The sequence below is a fragment of the Microtus ochrogaster genome, chromosome 7 (assembly GCF_000317375.1).
Source record: "Microtus ochrogaster isolate Prairie Vole_2 chromosome 7, MicOch1.0, whole genome shotgun sequence".
Classification (NCBI taxonomy): Eukaryota; Metazoa; Chordata; class Mammalia; order Rodentia; family Cricetidae; genus Microtus; species Microtus ochrogaster.
The window spans coordinates 3,210,940-3,228,927 of NC_022014.1; the positions used below are offsets into that span (position 1 = coordinate 3,210,940).

Genomic DNA, 17,988 nt, shown 5'->3' on the forward strand with positions numbered 1-17,988 from the left:
CTCTGTAGACCAGGCTGGTCTCGAACTCACAGAGATCCGCCTGCCTCTGCCTCCCAAGTGCTGGGATTAAAGGCGTGCGCCACCACCACCCGGCCAATAATGTTCTTTTAATGAAGAACATATATTGAGATTTTTTTCTCTGGGTTGTTTTTTCTTTTTCTTTTTTATTATTATTTTATTACTTTAAAAAAAATACCAATCCAAATTTCCACTCCTTCCCCTCCTCCCACTCCCTCCGCACACCCTCCCTCCCCTACCCCCTCCAATCCTAAGAGAGGGCAAGGCATCCTGCCCTGTGGAAAGTCCAAGGCCCTCCCTCCTACATCTAGGTTGAGTTCTAATCATACTAGTTGTAGGACCTTATCCAAGACTTGAAGCTGCAGTTTCCTTTTCTTTTAAACAGGATATATATATAAATACTCTAAAGCTTGAGATTATAAAAACCTGAGGTCTCATTTTTTAAAGACTTATTTATTTTATATGTGCATTTTCCCCTGCATATATGTATGTGTGCCACATGTGTGCCTTGTACCAGTAGAAGAATTCAGAAGAGGGAATCAGATCCCCTGGAATGCAGTTATATGGTTGTGAGTCCCAGTGTGGGTTCTGAGAACTGAGTTGTTCTGAAAGAGCAACCAGTGCCCTTAACCACTGAGCAATCTCTCTAGCCCCATACGGAGTCCTTGACTTGGACATTATTAACACCATTCTCTAATCAATTGCGCTAACTGGCCAGCCATCATTATTTCTTTTATGACTCCGATTGCTTTACCTAAGTACCTGAAGTCAGGATCTTTGTTCTGCTTACTTCTGTAGTACTACATGTGAAGTCCATTCAGAATTCTCACAGTTTGAGAATTGAAACTGGAGTTTCACAAGTCTTAAGCCCTCCTCCACAGAATGCTAGTCCAGTTCCTCCTTCCCACTTAGTTTTTCACGGTCTCACTTCTCCTGACTCATCTCTGGTGACTCACCCTCCATGTTACAATCAAGTTTATCTTCCTAAACTACAGAATAGAATATTATTTCCCAGATAAAGACTTTCTAGCCCTACTCATCACTGAGAAGTGAATTTCATCTGAGAAGTACCTTGGCTTCTCCCTTTCCTCATCAGCTCTGTATTCCACCTATGCCAACTATGAAACTGCTATTTTTGGTGAAAATTTGTTGAATGTCAGCAGTTTCCTGTTGCTCAACCTAAAAGTTAATTATTCTGGATATTCTGGAAAATGCCAAGAGCTTTCGCATTTGTTGGGTCTGCCAAACATGTTCCTCCCACCTCCCGTACATATTTACTAATACAATTATGTGCTTTTCTTCAGTCTAGGCATGGGGAGAACGGTATGCAAAATACACCTAATCTCGTGAAGCTCATATATATGAGCAGGGATCATAAAAACAATTAATCAAACCATCTCAGAATGTGATGTGGATACAATCCTTTTTTTTTTTCTTGGTTTTTTGAGACAGGGTTTCTCTGTAGCTTTGGAGCCTGACCTGGAACTAGCTCTTGTAGACCAGGCTGGCCTCAAACTCACAGAGATCTGTCTGCCTTTGCCTCCCAAGTGACGGGATTAAAGGCGTTTGCCACCACCACCCAGCTATGGATACAATTCTAAGAGTGGGGAGGAAAGTCTTGGTGAGTTACTGAAGGGGCATCTATGAAACAGAGGGTCAAATGAGGCAACAGTCTAGCTGAGACACTGATAACCCAAAGAAGCAAATACTCAAGAAGATAGGAGCATGTTCTATGTAGAGGGACAAGAAAGCTGAACGGATCTTAGTGCAGTGAGTCCAGGTGTTCATGAAAAGGAAAATTCTCAGTGGCTGCAGAGAGACAGGCTTGAGTAGAGGTCAGAAGAGCAGATGTTCATGTCACAGTCAGCCATACTCAGCGAGAGCCATTTATAGAGCACTATGGAGTTAGCAGGCACAGAGTCACCTTGGAAGTCAGGCTTCTTCCTCAGCTCCCTACCCCAGCTTTATTGGGAGGCTTGATGAGGAATGGACTGCAGGCAATGCATAATTCAGGGTACAAAATCTCTGAACCTCCATGTAGGGTCCTGCTCCAAGGGACAGGCATACTCTTGAGTTCCAGCTGCAGGTTCCCCCAAACCCATCCTTGCAGGGTTCTACTGAGAGTCCTCGCTCAATAGGCCACTTGGAAAGAATCTTGCTCTCAGATTCTCCTTCCAGGAAACCTGGCCTAAGACAATGGGTATGTGAGTAGAATGAGAGCCTGATATGGTATTATATATTCCAGTATTTATCATTTATTGTTTAGGGATTTTTTTAAGATTTATTTTTATTTGTATATATGTGCTTTTGTCTGTGTTTTTATGTGTGTTTGTGGTGTTCACAGAGGCCAGAAGAGGGCATCAGTTTCCCTGGAGTACAGGCTGACGCGAGCTGCCTAATGTGAAGGCAGGTCCTTTGCAGGTCCTCTTAACTGCTAAGCCATCTCTCCAGCCCTCTAATACTTTAGTTTTATTGTAACTGGAGTCTTGTTTTTACAAATCTAAGCATGATATTTCATATCTGAAAATCCTGCATTCATAGACATCTCCACATAATCATGTATCAAATATTTCAGAAAAATACAACATACAACTAATACAAATGAAAAAAACTACTCACAAAGCACTTATATGACATTAGGTATTATAGGTAGAGATGATTTCTGATATAGAGGAAATGTGTTGAAGCTGTGTGCAAGGGATCTGAAGCAACCATGGATTTTGGTAGCCTTGAGAGACTTTTGATTTGACCCTTCACAGACATCAATATAAAGTTAGCTTTTGTGATTATAAAAATTATAATTTAAAGATAAACATTTTAAGAGAGAATTCAATTCATTTTTCAAATTGAAATAGAGCAACTTCTGAAGTTTTCTGTTTTTCTCCAAAATTATTAATATTATCATTCTAACACAAAGACTGTTGCTCTCTGGGCTGGACAGATATTACCTAGGAGTTGCAGGGCTGAACTTTTCTTCTCTTTCTGTCTCCTTTCTTTGGATCAGGGGATTTTCAATTATCACTAAAACAGAGGGCAAAGTATGGTAACATCACAAAATCACCAGAAGATTAATCAGAGCTGAGTGCATAACAAAGACCCTCACACTTGGGTTCCATCCTCCACAGCCACCTTCTCATGTCCCTGTGAGAAAAGCGCTCCTGGAACGTCATCAGATAACATTTCCAGGGCTTTGTGTATAAGTCCCAACAGATGGCCTATACTAATATTACTTTATTGATTTTTCTTGCATTCAGCATTTGATTTGGTTTCAGCATGCCCTTCAATAAAACAAATGTTTACATGACCTTTACTCCACATCTAACCACAAACAATCCTTTATTTTATTTATCCTCACAACCATCAACCTATAACATTTTAATACAGAAAGTCCTCCCTTTTCACAGGGGTATTCTGGCATTCATTCAAGGAATATTTATAGCTGTACTAAGCTGATGAAGATTTCAAAATTCTCTGTCTTCATAGTTCACATGTTTGACAACATTTTTCAACTCAGGAGAGACTATCCATATCCCTGAAACATACATGGTCCAATGGTTAAGTACATAGAGTTGAGCACTGCTTAACTGACATATGTAATGTGTGTTTGGTATGCAGCATTGAAAAAAGAATAGTTTGATTGCTGTATCACTCTTCCTCCTCTTTTTCTCCCAAAAAGGAGAACTGGGACACATACTTTCTTGTGTTTGTTAGGCTGAAGTTGTCATCTATCAAGCAGTGAAGCTTATACTTTATTCTAGTCCCCTTTCCTTAACATTCACAGAAAACTAATGGGGTGTTCTTTCATAGTGAGACCCAACAAGATCTTGTTCTCAGAGCCACAGCATAAATAACCATTGGCCCCAGGATATGTCTATAGAAAGGTATATGATTATAATAATAATTGTGGGGTTGAGGCATGTTGGAACATGAAATAAACAAAAGATGGCAAAATATCTAGTAAAGGCATCACTTATCATGTACCAGGGAAACAATCAGAAAGCATGCCTTTGTAACACTGACTTTTTCTGATAAGGATCAGAATAAATGTATTTTACTTTTCTATGACTCCACTCAGTCACAGACTTACCATAAGAATCATACAGTAAGAAGACTATTTTTTAAAGTGCTGCTGAGCATGGTAGCATAGGCTGTGATCTCAGCACTTGGGAGGCTGAAGCAAGAGAATGCCACTTGTTCAAAGTGATTTACCTAAGGAGTTTCATTCTGTCTCTTTCTTAGTCCCTCTTCTTTTCCCCCTCTCCTTCCACTCCTACCCAAGCTGGGTTTTTGAGACAAGAGCTCATTGTGTAACAGTATTGGGCTTAAACCTTGTTATGTAGAATAGGCTGCCTCTGTCTCCCAAGTGATAGGATTTAAGATGTGTACCACCATGAGCAGAAAAACTTTCTCTTTAAAACCAAAATACAAGCCGGGTGGTGGTGGCACACACCCTTAATCCCAGCACTCGGGAGGCAGAGACAAGAGAATCTCTGTGAGTTCGAGGCCAGCCTGGTCTACAGATTGAGTTCTAGGACAGGCTCCAAAGCTACAGAGAAACCCTGTCTGAAAAAAAATGAAAAACAAAAAAAAGCAAAAACCAAACAAACAAAAAGTAATGTCTACTTACCACACTCACCAACCTTAAAGTTCTCAGACAGCGGCCTGATGTAATCTTCACTGCCCCAGGAAGATACATTCACAAAATGGGCTGGTGAATCACGAATGGTGAAACTGAAAGTGTATCTTTCTGATCCAATATCTGAGGAAAAACTAACGCTTTTATATTTCAGGTGAATATGACTTTGAACAAATGATTACTTAACAAAATGACAATGATAAAATGTTTAAACATATGATAGAAAATATTATTTCTTATGTATATGCACTGTTTTATTTAGTTTTGGTTTTGTTTGTGAGACAGGGTAGAGCAGGCTAGTCGTGGACTTTTGGTGATCCTCTTGATTTTGTGATTATCCCCTAATGAATATTCTATACTACACTATGCTTTCATGTGTTTCCACATACAATGTAATAAGCAGCCATGGTAGCTAGATCTCACTATGGCCCGTTTTTCAACTATTTATTCAAAAAATCCTATTTGGGTATTGTTTCATAGATGAGACACAACAAGATAAGGAAAAGCTTTAGCCAAAGTCATAATTCATATCTGAATAGTTGTTTCAAAACAATTTGTGTGTAACTCAAGCACCACTAGAGGTCAGCAAGGTCATTTTTTTTTCCAGAATAGGATTTTTTTTTCTCTGTTGCTTTTGGCAATTTAAAAAGTAATGTAGGCAGGATTAGAGAGATGGCTCAGCAGTTAAGGGCTCAGTTCTCAACACCCACATCAAGCAGCTCACAAGCACCTGTAATTCCAGGTGGATCCAACACCCTGGGTTCAATTCCCAGGACCCTCACTATAACTGTAACCCCAGTCCCAGGACATCAGATACCCTCTTCTGAACTGTGCAGGCCCCAGACACATACAGACAAAACACTCAAACACATAAAATAAATAAAAATTCAAAAACAAATAAAACCTAAATCTGCCGATGCTTTCCAAGTGCTGGGATTACAGACATTCACCGCCAAGACCAAATGTTTTGTTGCTCCTGTTGTTATTCCATGTGACCGTTGTCCTCTCAGCCTGGCCCTTCTGCCATCCTCTACCCAGTGTGAAGATGACCCACAGGTCCATCGTACCCATTTTCATTAGAAGTATCTGAATTGGCCACGCACAATGGTGCACTCCTTTAATTCCAGCACTTGGAAGGCAGAGGCAGGCAGATCTCTGAGTTCAAGACCAGCCTGGTCTACAGAGTGAATTACAGGACAGCCAGAGCTACATATGTGACTAAGGTCAGTAAATCTATTATTTTCAAGTTCATACTTTTATTCATACTCTATTGTATCTGGTAATATGAAACTACAAATTAACAAATTGATAAATTTAATTAACTATTTCCTAAAGCCTTTAAAATATAGTTGGAGAATATCACATTAAATCACTGAAAATATTATCTGTCTTCATATCTACAGCCTTGAATCAAGTATGACCATGAATGTAGAAGGCCTGGTCATTGCTCTTAAGGCGTTAAATAGAACAGAAATTTTAGTCAGTTAAATGTACTTTGCTGCAGTCATAAGCCATACTTAATGAAAACTTAAGAAAGAGTTAAATAGAACTCAGCTTTTTCTGTCCGGAAAGCCTTTGACATCTGTTTTCCCAATAACTATACCGATTATTTTCTGAAAAACAAAAGAGTATAGAAAACAATATTAAATCCATATGTAGATGGTAAATTTAATTTCATGGACTTGTTATGTTTTACTAGCTCTAACAAACATTTTTGACTAGGAAATATTTAAATGCATTTATTCCAGACAAACAACTAACAGTCTTCATAAATATTCAATTCTCCAAGGAATAGTACAAAGTAATGAGACAGTTAACTGCTATTACAAATATAATCATTTACTTACTATGTTTCTACTTTATTTTCAATCACTAGAGGGAGCTATCAATCCTTACTTAATTCATCCAAAACACATGTATAATGCAATTTAATTTGCCATAGTCTTCAAAGCTTTCCTTTGCATAGGGCTTTCTAACATAAAACTACTTAGCTGCGTCTCCTCCTCCCCTACTCCTCCTCTTCTTTCTTTTTTAGATTTTACTTTCCAAGACAGGGTTTTCTCTGTGTAGCCTTGGCTGTCCTGGAACTTGCTTTATAGACCAGGCTGGCCTCAAACGAACAGAGATCTGCCTGCCTTAGCCTCCTGAGTACTGAGATTAAAGGCATGGGCCACCACTGTCTGGCTGCTTAGCTTCTTATTCCAATTATATTGGGCAATAATATAGACTGCAACAAACTTAGATATTGCCACTAGCAAACTTAAATCTTAAAGTTCTAAACCTTAAATTTTGGAGGTACTAATATCTCCTCAAAAGTTTTAATGTTCCAGGATAGCTAAGACTACACAAAGAAACCCTGTCTCAAACCGCCCAAAAAAGTTTTAAAGTTCTCTTCGGTGAATGCCAAAAAAGTAAATATTAAAAATATGCTTTAAGAAATAAAAGTATCAAAAAAGAAATAAATGTATCCTAGAAAAACAAACAAGAAATTAAAATATCTTTCTGAAAGGAAAAAAAGAAACTTTAATGAAGAATCCTAGCAACTGTTTTCAAACTTGCAATAATTTGTGACATTTAAAATACAGTCAGGAGCCGGGTGATGGTGGCGCACGCCTTTAATCCCAGCACTCGGGAGGCAGAGGCAGGCGGATCTCTGTGAGTTCAAGACCAGCCTGGTCTACAGAGCTAGTTCCAGGACAGGCTCCAAAGCCACAGAGAAACCCTGTCTCGAAAAACCAAAAAAAAAAAAAAAAATACAGTCAGGGGGGCGGGTGGCGGTGGAGCATGCCTTTAATCCCAGCACTTGGGAAGCAGAGGCATAAGGATCTCAGTGAGTTCGAGGCCAGCCTGGTCTACAAAGCAAGTTCTAAGACAGCCAGGACTACACAGAAAAACCAAAAAAAAAAAAAAAAAAAAATACAGTCAGAGGGCTGGAGAGATAATCAGCCGTGAAGAGCACATGTTGTCTTGAAGAAGACATGGGCTCCATTCCCAGCACCCACATGGTGGCTAACAACAGTTTGTAACTAGCTCCAATTCCAGAAGATCTGATCCCTTCTTCTGACCTCCATAGGCACTGCATGAATGTGGTACAAAGACATACATTCAGGCAAAAACACCCATACACATAAAACAAAAATAAGCCAAATACACTCAAAACTTCACATTCCAGTTGAACTGTTGGTCATCTGGTTACATTTATACACATTAATATTATTTCTTAAATCCATATACATGCACATCTTACTGAATTTTTTGAGAAACATACTAATAAAAACACTAATAAAACTTTCTAATTGGGGCTGGAGAGTTGGCTCAGTGGGTAAGAGCATTTGCTGCATTTCCAGAGGACCTGGGGGTTCAATTCCCAGCACCTACATGGTGTCTTACAATCATCTGTATGTAACTACAGTTTCAGAATACTCAATATCCTATTCGGGCCTCTGTGGGCACCATGTGGTACACAGATGTACATGCAGGCAAAACATTCATACACATAAAAATAAATAAAAAATTTTAAAGCTGAAAATACAATTAGCAAATAGTTTGTTTCAAGGAAAATTGTAACAAGTTTTTTTACATCAATAAACTTTGCACTGCAAAGTACTAAAGTTACATGTAAGTCTATTAATTTTAAGGAATCTGACTTGCAAAAGCCAGGTAAAGAGCATATTGCTTGGAAGTCAGACCTGATGGTTCACACCTGTAATCCCAGCATTCACAGAGGCTGAGGCAGGAAGAACAATGGAAAGTTTTTTAAGGACAGCCTAGTGTCTGGGGAGGCTGCTCGTTCGTTTCCCGTTTGCCCAGACTCAAAATAATCACTCTGAAACTATATTAATTACAATACTGTTTGGCCAATAGCTTAAGCATATTTCTAGCTAGCTCTTATATCTTAAATTAACCCATTTCTATTATATTTTACCATGAAGCTCGTGGTTTACTGGCAAGGTTCCGGCTGGCAGCTGGCAGCTTTCTCCACTGGAGACTACATAGTGTCTCATTGACTCTGCCTTCTTTCTCCCAGCATTCAGTTTTCCTGCTTAGCTCTACTCTGCCCTATTATGGGCCAAAGCAATTTCTTTATTCATTAACCAATAAAAGCAACACATATACAGAAGGACTTTCCACAGCAGCATAGTGGTCTTTACACACACACACCACCTGCTCAAAATGTGGTAATTTTGTAATTATTTTATAATAAGTGCTTCATTTTATCAATTCAGATTTTACTTAAATAAGCCTCAGTATGCTAGAACTCTTTACTCCAAAATTTCACATCAAAAGTCATAAAAATTGCTGGGTGTGGTGGTGCATACCTTCAGTACCATTCTGGAAGTAGAGGCAAGCAGATCTCTATAAGGCTAATCTGGTGTACATAGTGAGTTCCAGGCTAGCTAGGGATAGCTGGTAAGATCCTATCTCAAAAAAAGTCAAAGCAGCATGTTTGCAAATACATAAACTATGCAAATTTTAATAATTTTCTTAGAGAATTTCTACTGTTAAATGAAAATAGTTTAATTTTACAATGGTAAATTTGAGAATTTATTTTTTTCATTTTATTAGTAAAATAATACAAAAGACTATTACATTTGCATAGTGTGTACGCGTGTATATATACACACATATGTGTGGTGAATATATGTAGGTCAGAGGACAACCTGTAGAAATCAGTGCTCTCCTTCCACTTTTTGTGTTCTGGGGATTAAACTCAAGTACTCCGCTTAACATAAATACATTTACCCACTCAGCCATCACTTTAAACAATTGCTAATCATATCTATAACCCTGTATCTACTGCTCTATAGATAAAAGAAATTTTAATTTGCATTTAGCTGAGATAAATACAAAGCTTAGGAGTATTTAATTTCTAACAATTATACTAACTCAATGAGTATCTATGTACTTGTCAATTATACAAACGTATCCAGTGAATCAGTAATGGTGATATAATGTAATGTTGCCACATAACATTTCATGAGCAAATACTTGAACATTAGTATAATAGTGAAAACCTACCAGATTAGCCATATTTGGATGCAAATCTGAAAGTGCAGTGAAGTTCTTCGATGCAAAGGAATTTGCCATGCTTTAAATCTGTGTTTTAGAAAATATAATTTGTATTTACAAATTAAACATTAAAAACAAATTGTTAAAAAGGTAATGGTGGCACATGCCTTTAATCCCAGAACTCAGGAAGCAGAGGCGGGTGGATCTCTGAGAGTTTGAGGCCAGCCTGGCCTACAGAGTGAGTACCAGGACAGTCAGAGAAACCCTATCTTGAAAAACAAAAAACAAAAAAATGCAAAACTTAAAATTAGCTAAGGAAGCACTAAGATATTATTAGCCACTGGCAAATTTTTATAATTGTGAGATGTAACTAATTCAGATTTAACCTGTAGAAAGTAGGTCCAAAGGCTGGTGAGATGGTGAGATGGCTCCTTGGATAAAGAACTGCACAAGCCTGACAACTGAGTTACATCTCTGGAACCCATGTAAAGAAGCCATCTGCAATCCCAGCAGTCCTTGGCAAGATGGGAGCCTAAGATAGGAAAACCACCTAGAAGTTTCCAGAAAAGTTGTTCTCTGACCTTCACATATACAACCCCCCCCCCTCTCTCACACACACACACACACACACACACACACACACACACACACGATAATGATGACAACGATGATAGGACCATTGAGTGGCTTGTTTGGTAGAGGGGTTTGCTCCCCAGCCTGATAACTGAATTCTATTCTCAGGACCCCATATGGTGAAAGGAGCCCATATAGTGAAGGAGAAAGTCAATTACAGTAGGTTGTCCTCTGACCACAGCACCTGTGCTATGGAGACCACATCCTACCTCACTACACAAGATGTCATTTTAAATTTTAAAAAGAAAAGAAAACATGTTCAAACTCTGTGTGGTTGCTCTTATCTTTAACCCCACCACTTGGAAGTCTATCTAGAATAGGAGGATTACCATGAATTTAAGACCCACTGGGCTACACTGTGAAGTCCAGGCCAGTCTGTGAAAGACAGAGGGAGAACCTGTCTCAAAAAGAAACAAAGCAACAACAAAATAGCCAGGCACAGGGACTGGAAAGGTGATGAGTCAGCTGTTAACAGCACTTGCTGCTCAATAAGATGTCCTGGCTTAAAAACATCCATGAGGTCTAGAGGATATGACTCCCTCTTCTGGCCTTGACAGATACCATGAATGTACTATACATGTGTGTGCATACACACACACAGCAAAAACACTTAGATATATAAAATAAAAAGAAATAAAAATATTTAAGTTAGGGGTGGAACTGAATAGATGGCTCAGCAGTTGAGAGCATTTGCTGATTTTCCAGAGGATCAAGTTTGGTTCCATCACCCACATGACTCCATCTAACAACCATCTAGAACTTCAGTTTCAGGGAGTCAAATGTCTTCTCCTGGCCTCTACAAGCACTGCACACAGGTGGTGCACAGACACACAAGTAGGCAAAACACCCATACACGTAAAATAAAGATAAATCTTTAAAAAAAGCTGGGCATAATGGTATACACTTGTAAAGTAGGAGAATGGTCAGGAGCTCAGGCACATCCTCTATCTGATACATAGCAACTACAAGGCCAGCCTGGGTAACATGACATCCTGTCTCAAAAAATAATAAGACTAGTTGTGGAGGTGCATGTCTTTAATCCCAGCACCTGGGAGGCAGAAGCAGGTGGATCCTGCTCTACATACTGAACTTCAGGACAGCCAAGGCTACCAGGAGAGAACCTGTCTCAAAAATGGCCATGCCCTGGTGGCACATGCCTTGAATCCTCGGGAGAGACAGGCGGATCTCTGTGAATTTGAGGCCAGCCTGGTCTACAAGAGCTAGTTCCAGGACAGGCTCCAAAGCCAAAGAGAAACAATATCTTGAAAAAAAATGATTTTGCATCCCAGCACCACTATTTTGTGGTCATGTATTATAACATTAGTTTCCTCATCATCCACAAAAAAAGGACCACTTACTTCACTACCTGAGTGCTTTGATGAATAAAAATTTAAGAGTTAAATATATAAGTTCAGATATCATATAATTCACCATCAACTTATATTTATAACTTTGTATTCTTTTAGGTTTTTGAGACAGGGACTTAGGTAACTTAGGTTGGCCTTGAAATCACTATATGAGGTCACAGTCTTGAACTCTTGATCCTCCTGCATCTGAGATTAAAGGTATGTGTCACCACACTTGGTTATAACCAACTCCTCTTCTCCAACTCCAGTGCCACCAAACCAAGGCATAATCAGTCCTCACATATGATACCACCATAATCTATTCTCTTATTTGTTCATGTGTGCATTGTATGATATGTGATTCAGGTCAAGAATCAGATTAAGAGCTATACCTACAGGATGGTCACCAGAACCACTCCCTGAACCCACTCAGGTGTCTCAGGGAGGAACAATAAAAGTATAGGGCAAGAATTGACATTTTAAGAGCATAGCCTCAGGACCACTGACCTAGGTCCTTAGTGAGGATGGAAAGAAAGAAGTTACGGTGGTAGGATTCTGCCAGTTTAAGATTACAGTGGAGCAATGCCATTGGTGATTGATAGGAGGCTATCCCTCCACAAGAGACAGAACACTACAACTATCTCTGACAGAGCTTCCACCGAGGTCTCCCAAATGGCCCTTCCTGAGCTCTCCAGCCCACCTCCAGCTTTGGAAAGATGACCGCTGGACTAATCTGGGCCACTTTCTCCAGGACCTTCCTGGTCTTTTGTTTATGGTATGACCTGGCCAAAACTCTTTGTGCCACTCTTTCTTTCCTCCAGAGAATGCTCTATTGCTTGGCACTTTTACTCTGGTGTAAAATAGGAGGATTCTGTTAACCCTGATGAAAATGAAACACAGCAAGTCACTTGTTCTGATGTGTTTAGCTGACAGGTCATCTGAGGATGACAGTCAGCTAATGATTTTCTTTTTTTTTTAATATTTATTTATTTATTAAGTATACAATATTCTGTCTGCATATATGCCTGCAGGCCAGAAGAGGGCATCCGATCTCATTACAGATGGTTGTGAGCCACCATGTTTTTGCTGGGAATTGAACTCAGGACCTTTGGAAGAGCAGGTAATGCTCTTAACCACTGAGCCATCTCACCAGCCCCAGCTCAATGATTTTCTAATTTTGAGGCTATAGTTAAATTTTGAGAAATTTACTAAGTTGGCTTCATATCTGGGCCTTAAATAAACAAACTGTGAGCAGAGAAGTAGAATGGAAATGAGAAGAACTTTGCTGAATTTATGATGCTGGTGAGCCCAAATAAGTTTCTGTGTGCATGCAAGTACATGTCGGTTTATGCCCACATGGGCTGCTATTCTTTTCAGGATCATGCAGTCCACCAGGCTGAAAGCTAGGTTTCACACTGATGCCCTGGAGCTACTGCAGAATTTCCCACCAGAAAATCCATTCCCCTGCACTTTCTCATTGCTAACATTTCTTTTCCTTTTTAGATGATCATATCGGTGTGCACCTTTGATATCAATACTTGGGAAGTATAAGCAGGAAAATCAGCTTGTGTCTGCATGGTGGTGGCTCACACCTTTAATTCCAGCACTTGGGAAGCAGAGGCAGGTAGATCTCTGTGAGTTCAAGGCCAGCCTGGTCTACGTTCAAGGACAGACTCCAAAGCTACAGAGAAATTGTCTCCAAAAAACAAAATAATAGTAATAATAAGGGGGCTGGAGAGATGGCTCAGTGATTAAGGGCATTGCCTGCTCTTCCAAAGGTCCTGAGTTCAATTCCCAGCAACCATATGGTGGCTCACAACCATCTGTAAAGAGGTCTGGTGCCCTCTTCTGGCCTTCAGGCATATACACAGACAGAATATTGTATACATAATAAATAAATAAATATTAAAAAATAGTAATAATAAGTTTGTAATTTGAGGATACTATTGTTCCAGTTAACTTTTTGAATAAATAAGAATTCTAGTTGATACCCAATACTACATTTAAGTTATAGAAACAAGTGTGGCTTATAGTTCTAGGCAAAGGAAGCTTCCAGGGAACTTGGAGATGACTTTCTATGGTGTCTAATTTATTCTACAGATTGACGCTAAGTGAAGTTTGCTCCATGAAGCTATTCCTGTACAGAGTAGCTTTGCAACCTCTCCCCAGAAACTGCAAATTTTGTAACAATATTTTGTGACTAGGATTTGTTTCTCTTCCTGCAAAAAAAACAGTTTCCTTTCTTCCAAACACTCTTTAAATTGTGGCCCCTAGGCCACCACGCCACACTTTTCCTCCCCCTCCCCCAATAAACCTCTTGCGCCAGCTCTTGCTGGCGGCATGTTTGCGTAGTGGATATCTTGGCAGGATCTGCCAAAAGGAACCCACTCCCATTTCTTGTTATATCCTTCCAAGTCCGTTCTCATCATGGCAGGAAAGACGGCAGCAGGCAAGCATGGAGTTGAGAGTTTACATCCTGATCCTCAGGTAGCAGGGCAGAAAGGGAGAGCCCATTCCCAGTGGCACACCTCCTCCAACTATGCCATATCCCTAGTGTTTCTCAGTCAATTCCACTAACTGGGGAGGGAGCAAGCATCCAAATATATAACCATATGGGGCCAAAAAATTAAAAAGTTACAAAAGCCTGTCTCTGAGATTAGGTCTTGACCTGGGACCTGACAGGGTGAGGACCTGGGGAGAACGCACCTGACTGGAGGGAACCTGACCTCAAGAGACCAAATGACTCGGGACAGGGACATCCTCAGACCCTGACAGGGAGACACTGACAGGAAACGGAGCGTCTGGGAGGGACCTGACTAGAGGAGAACTAGGGAGCACCCCGTCGGGGGAAAGACGCCTGAATGAATGCGCCCCGACTGGCAGGCACCTGACAGGCCGAGTCCTGCGCGCTCCTCTGCGAACCTTCGGGACCCAGGCGCTGGTTTCCTCTCAGAACTGGAACGAGGTCTCGCGCCGCCGAACAGACACCAGAGCGGGCCTGCTGAGCCGCGGCTCACCGGACGCGGGGTTCCGCCTGGCGCCCGTCGCGAGCTGCGACTACACACGGCTGCCTAGGCGAACCACCTGGAGTCGGCGACCGTTAGACGAGACCCCGCCCCCGCCACAACGGCTCCGCCCACCCGCGATGACTCCGCCCTTCACGCGCTGGCTCCGCCCCTCCGTGCGCTGGCCCCGCCCCCGCCGCCCTCTATCTCCGCACCCGTGCTTACAAGCGGCCACGCCCAAGTCCAAGTGGCGCTGTCACTTCCTGGGATTGGAGAATTTCTTTCGGACTTGGGTGGCGGAGGGCAAGTCGGCCTTAGGCACTGCGGTCACTACAGGACAGAAGAAGTTCCCACGCACAAATGAAAGTGAAAAAGGAAATCGCTAAGGAAGCGAACAAGACGTTTGCCTCAGCCGGGCGGTGGTGGCGCACGCCTTTAATCCCAGCACTCGGGAGGCAGAGGCAGGCGGATCTCTGTGAGTTCGAGACCAGCCTGGTCTACAGAGCTAGTTCCAGGACAGGCTCCAAAGCCACAGAGAAACCCTGTCTCGAAAAACCAAAAAAAAAAAAAGACGTTTGCCTCAGTTCTCTGGTTGGAATCTGGACTGGTGTCCCAGGCTGTTCCGACTGAGCAATCTTTCTAAATGTCTCAGAATTGTAGATGTCTCTGTGCAGGCCCTAAATTACCTGAAGTGAAATTTAAAGCAGAGCGTGAACTGAAGGAAGACACGGGTATAAAAACCGGTAGGGTTGTGGAAGAGGAGATGGCCAGGTGCTATTAGTAAGGGAGTGTACGTGGTTACCACATGCCCGTACATCAGAAGGTGCACAAACAGTATTATGTAGAATACTCAATAGTATTTGGAAATATGACAGTATTACATAAAATAAATAATAATTTTTACGGGGAGGGCCGGGGAGCATCGAGACAGGGTCTCACTGAATGTAACCCTGGCTGTCCTGGAACTTACTCTATAGACCAGGCTGATTTCGAACTCACAGAAATCCTCCTGCCTCTGCCTCCCAAGTGCTGGGATTAAAGGCATGCGTCACTACGCCTGGTTTAAAATAGGTAATACTCTTACAATCATCTCACAAGCAGGATACTATTTCCTAACACCCTATATATATATAGAAATGTATATAAATGCACTGTGTGCTCAGAAGTGGACTTCAGAGAACCTAATCAATGATTGGCTACCTCTGTGTTTTAAATGAGCTATGGTGCCCAGAGCGGTGGTGCAGGCCTGAAATCCCAGCACTGCAGAGGCTGAGGTAGGAAGCTCGCATGTCATGTTTTCAGGCCAGCCTGGGCTGCTCATGGAAACCTAAAAAAAACTTGGGTCTACCTGTTGTCTACCAGTTTGACCTACCTAAATCCCATCTCAAACAAAAATACCACCATTTGAAAATCTAAGCCTGGAGTTGGTGGCACTAGCCTTTAATCCCAGCAGTTGGGAAGCAGAGGCAAGCAGGTCTCTGTGAGTTTGAGGTCAGCCTGGTCTACATACTGAGTTCCAGAATGGTCAGAGCTACATAGTGAGACCCTGTCTCAAAAAACAAAAACAAAAAACAAAACAAACAACTAAAACTTACTCTAATGACCCCTTCAAGTAACTTCTGGACAGAGAGTACTTACTCGGATAGATAAGGTAAGATCCAATGACTAACTCTATTAAACTTCTCAACTTTCAGTATTATTTAATTTTTTGAGCTTCTCTTGTTAAAAAAAAAAAACTCTGCCAAAGACTAAGCATCCACGTGTTACACATGTGGCCCGGTTAGACAAGGTCTGGTCTTGTCTAACTGCATTTAAAGCTAGGCATGGCAGCGTGTGCCTTCATTTCCAGTTCCAGTAGGGGCCAGCAGATTTCTGAGTTCAAGGCCAATCTGGTCTACACAGAGAGTTCTAGGCCAGCCAGGGCTACACAGTGAGACCCTGTCTAAAACAAAATAAAACTAAAATCAATCAGGAGAGATGGAGAGGGACACTTTATACTCATAACAGGAACAATGCATCAAGATGTAGTCTCAATCCTGAACATCTATGCCCCTAATTCAAGAGCACCCACATGTGTAAAAGAAACATTATTAAAACTTAAATTGCATATCAAACCCCGCACACTAATAGTAGGAGACTTCAACACTCCACTCTCGCCAATGGACAGGTCAACCAGACAGAAACTCAACAGAGAAATAAGAGAACTAACAGATGTTATGAATCAAATGGTCTTAACAGACATCTAAAGAATATACCTTCTTCACAGCACCTCATGGAACCTTCTCTAAAATTGATCACATACTCGGTAACAAAAGCAAACCTTCACAGATACAAAAAAAAAAAAATGGAGTAACCCTTGTGTCTTATAGGATCACCATGGATTAAAGTTAGAATTAAACAACAATACTACTCTCAGAAAGCCTACAAACTCATGGAAATTGAAAAGTGAACTACTGAACAATGCCTGGGTCAAGGAAGAAATAAAGAAAGAAATTAAAGACTTCCTTGAATTCAACGAAAATGAAGGCACAACATATCCAAACCTATGGGACGCTATGAAAGCAGTGCTAAGAGGAAAATTCAAAGCACTGAGTGCCCACATAAAGAAAATGGAGAAAACTCACATTAGTGACTTAACAGCTCACCTGAAAGCTCTAGAACAAAAAGAAGCACATTCACCCAGGAGGAGTAGAAGACAGGAAATAATCAAATTGAGGGCCGAAATCAACAAAATAGAAACAAAGAAAATAATACAAAGAATCAATAAAACAAAGAGCCGGTTCTTTGAGAAAATCAACAAGATAGACAAATCCTTATCCAAATTAAAAGATAGAGAGAGAACATCCAAATTAATAAAATCAGAAATGAAAAGGGGGACATAACAACAGACACTGAGGAAATCCAGAGAATCATTAGGTCATACTACAAAAACCTGTACTCGACAAAATCGGAAAATGTAAAAGAAATGGACAATTTTTTAGATAGATATCATCTACCAAAATTAAATCAAGACTAGGTGAGCAATTTAAATAGACCTATAAACTGCAAGGAAATATAAGCTGTCATCAAAAACCTCCCAACCAAAAAAAGCCCAGGACCGGATGATTTTAGTGCAAAATTTTACCAGAACTTCCAAGAAGAGCTAATACCTATATTCCTTAAAGTGTTCCACATAATAGAAACAGAAGGAACATTGCCAAACTCTTTTTATGAGGCTACAGGTTTTTTTTGTTGTTGTTGTTGTTTTTTTTTGTGGTTTTTCGAGACAGGGTTTCTCTGTGGTTTTGGAGCCTGTCCTGGAACTAGCTCTTGTAGACCAGGCTGGTCTCGAACTCACAGA

General features: G+C 40.8%; 1 protein-coding gene across 1 annotated transcript in view; it reads right to left on the bottom strand.

Annotated features, from left to right (window-relative positions):
* Positions 1–9,742, bottom strand: part of Meiob (meiosis specific with OB domains) — a 27,713-nt gene extending 17,971 nt beyond the window's left edge. Inside the window, exons 1-4 of the mRNA XM_005349142.3 lie at positions 9,674–9,742; positions 6,210–6,267; positions 4,646–4,777; positions 2,967–3,039 (exon numbers count right to left, since the gene is read on the bottom strand). Of these exons, the coding sequence (XP_005349199.1) occupies positions 2,967–3,039; positions 4,646–4,777; positions 6,210–6,267; positions 9,674–9,742 (332 nt within the window). The remainder of the gene's footprint in view (positions 1–2,966; positions 3,040–4,645; positions 4,778–6,209; positions 6,268–9,673) is intronic.
* Positions 9,743–17,988: the final 8,246 nt, after the last annotated feature.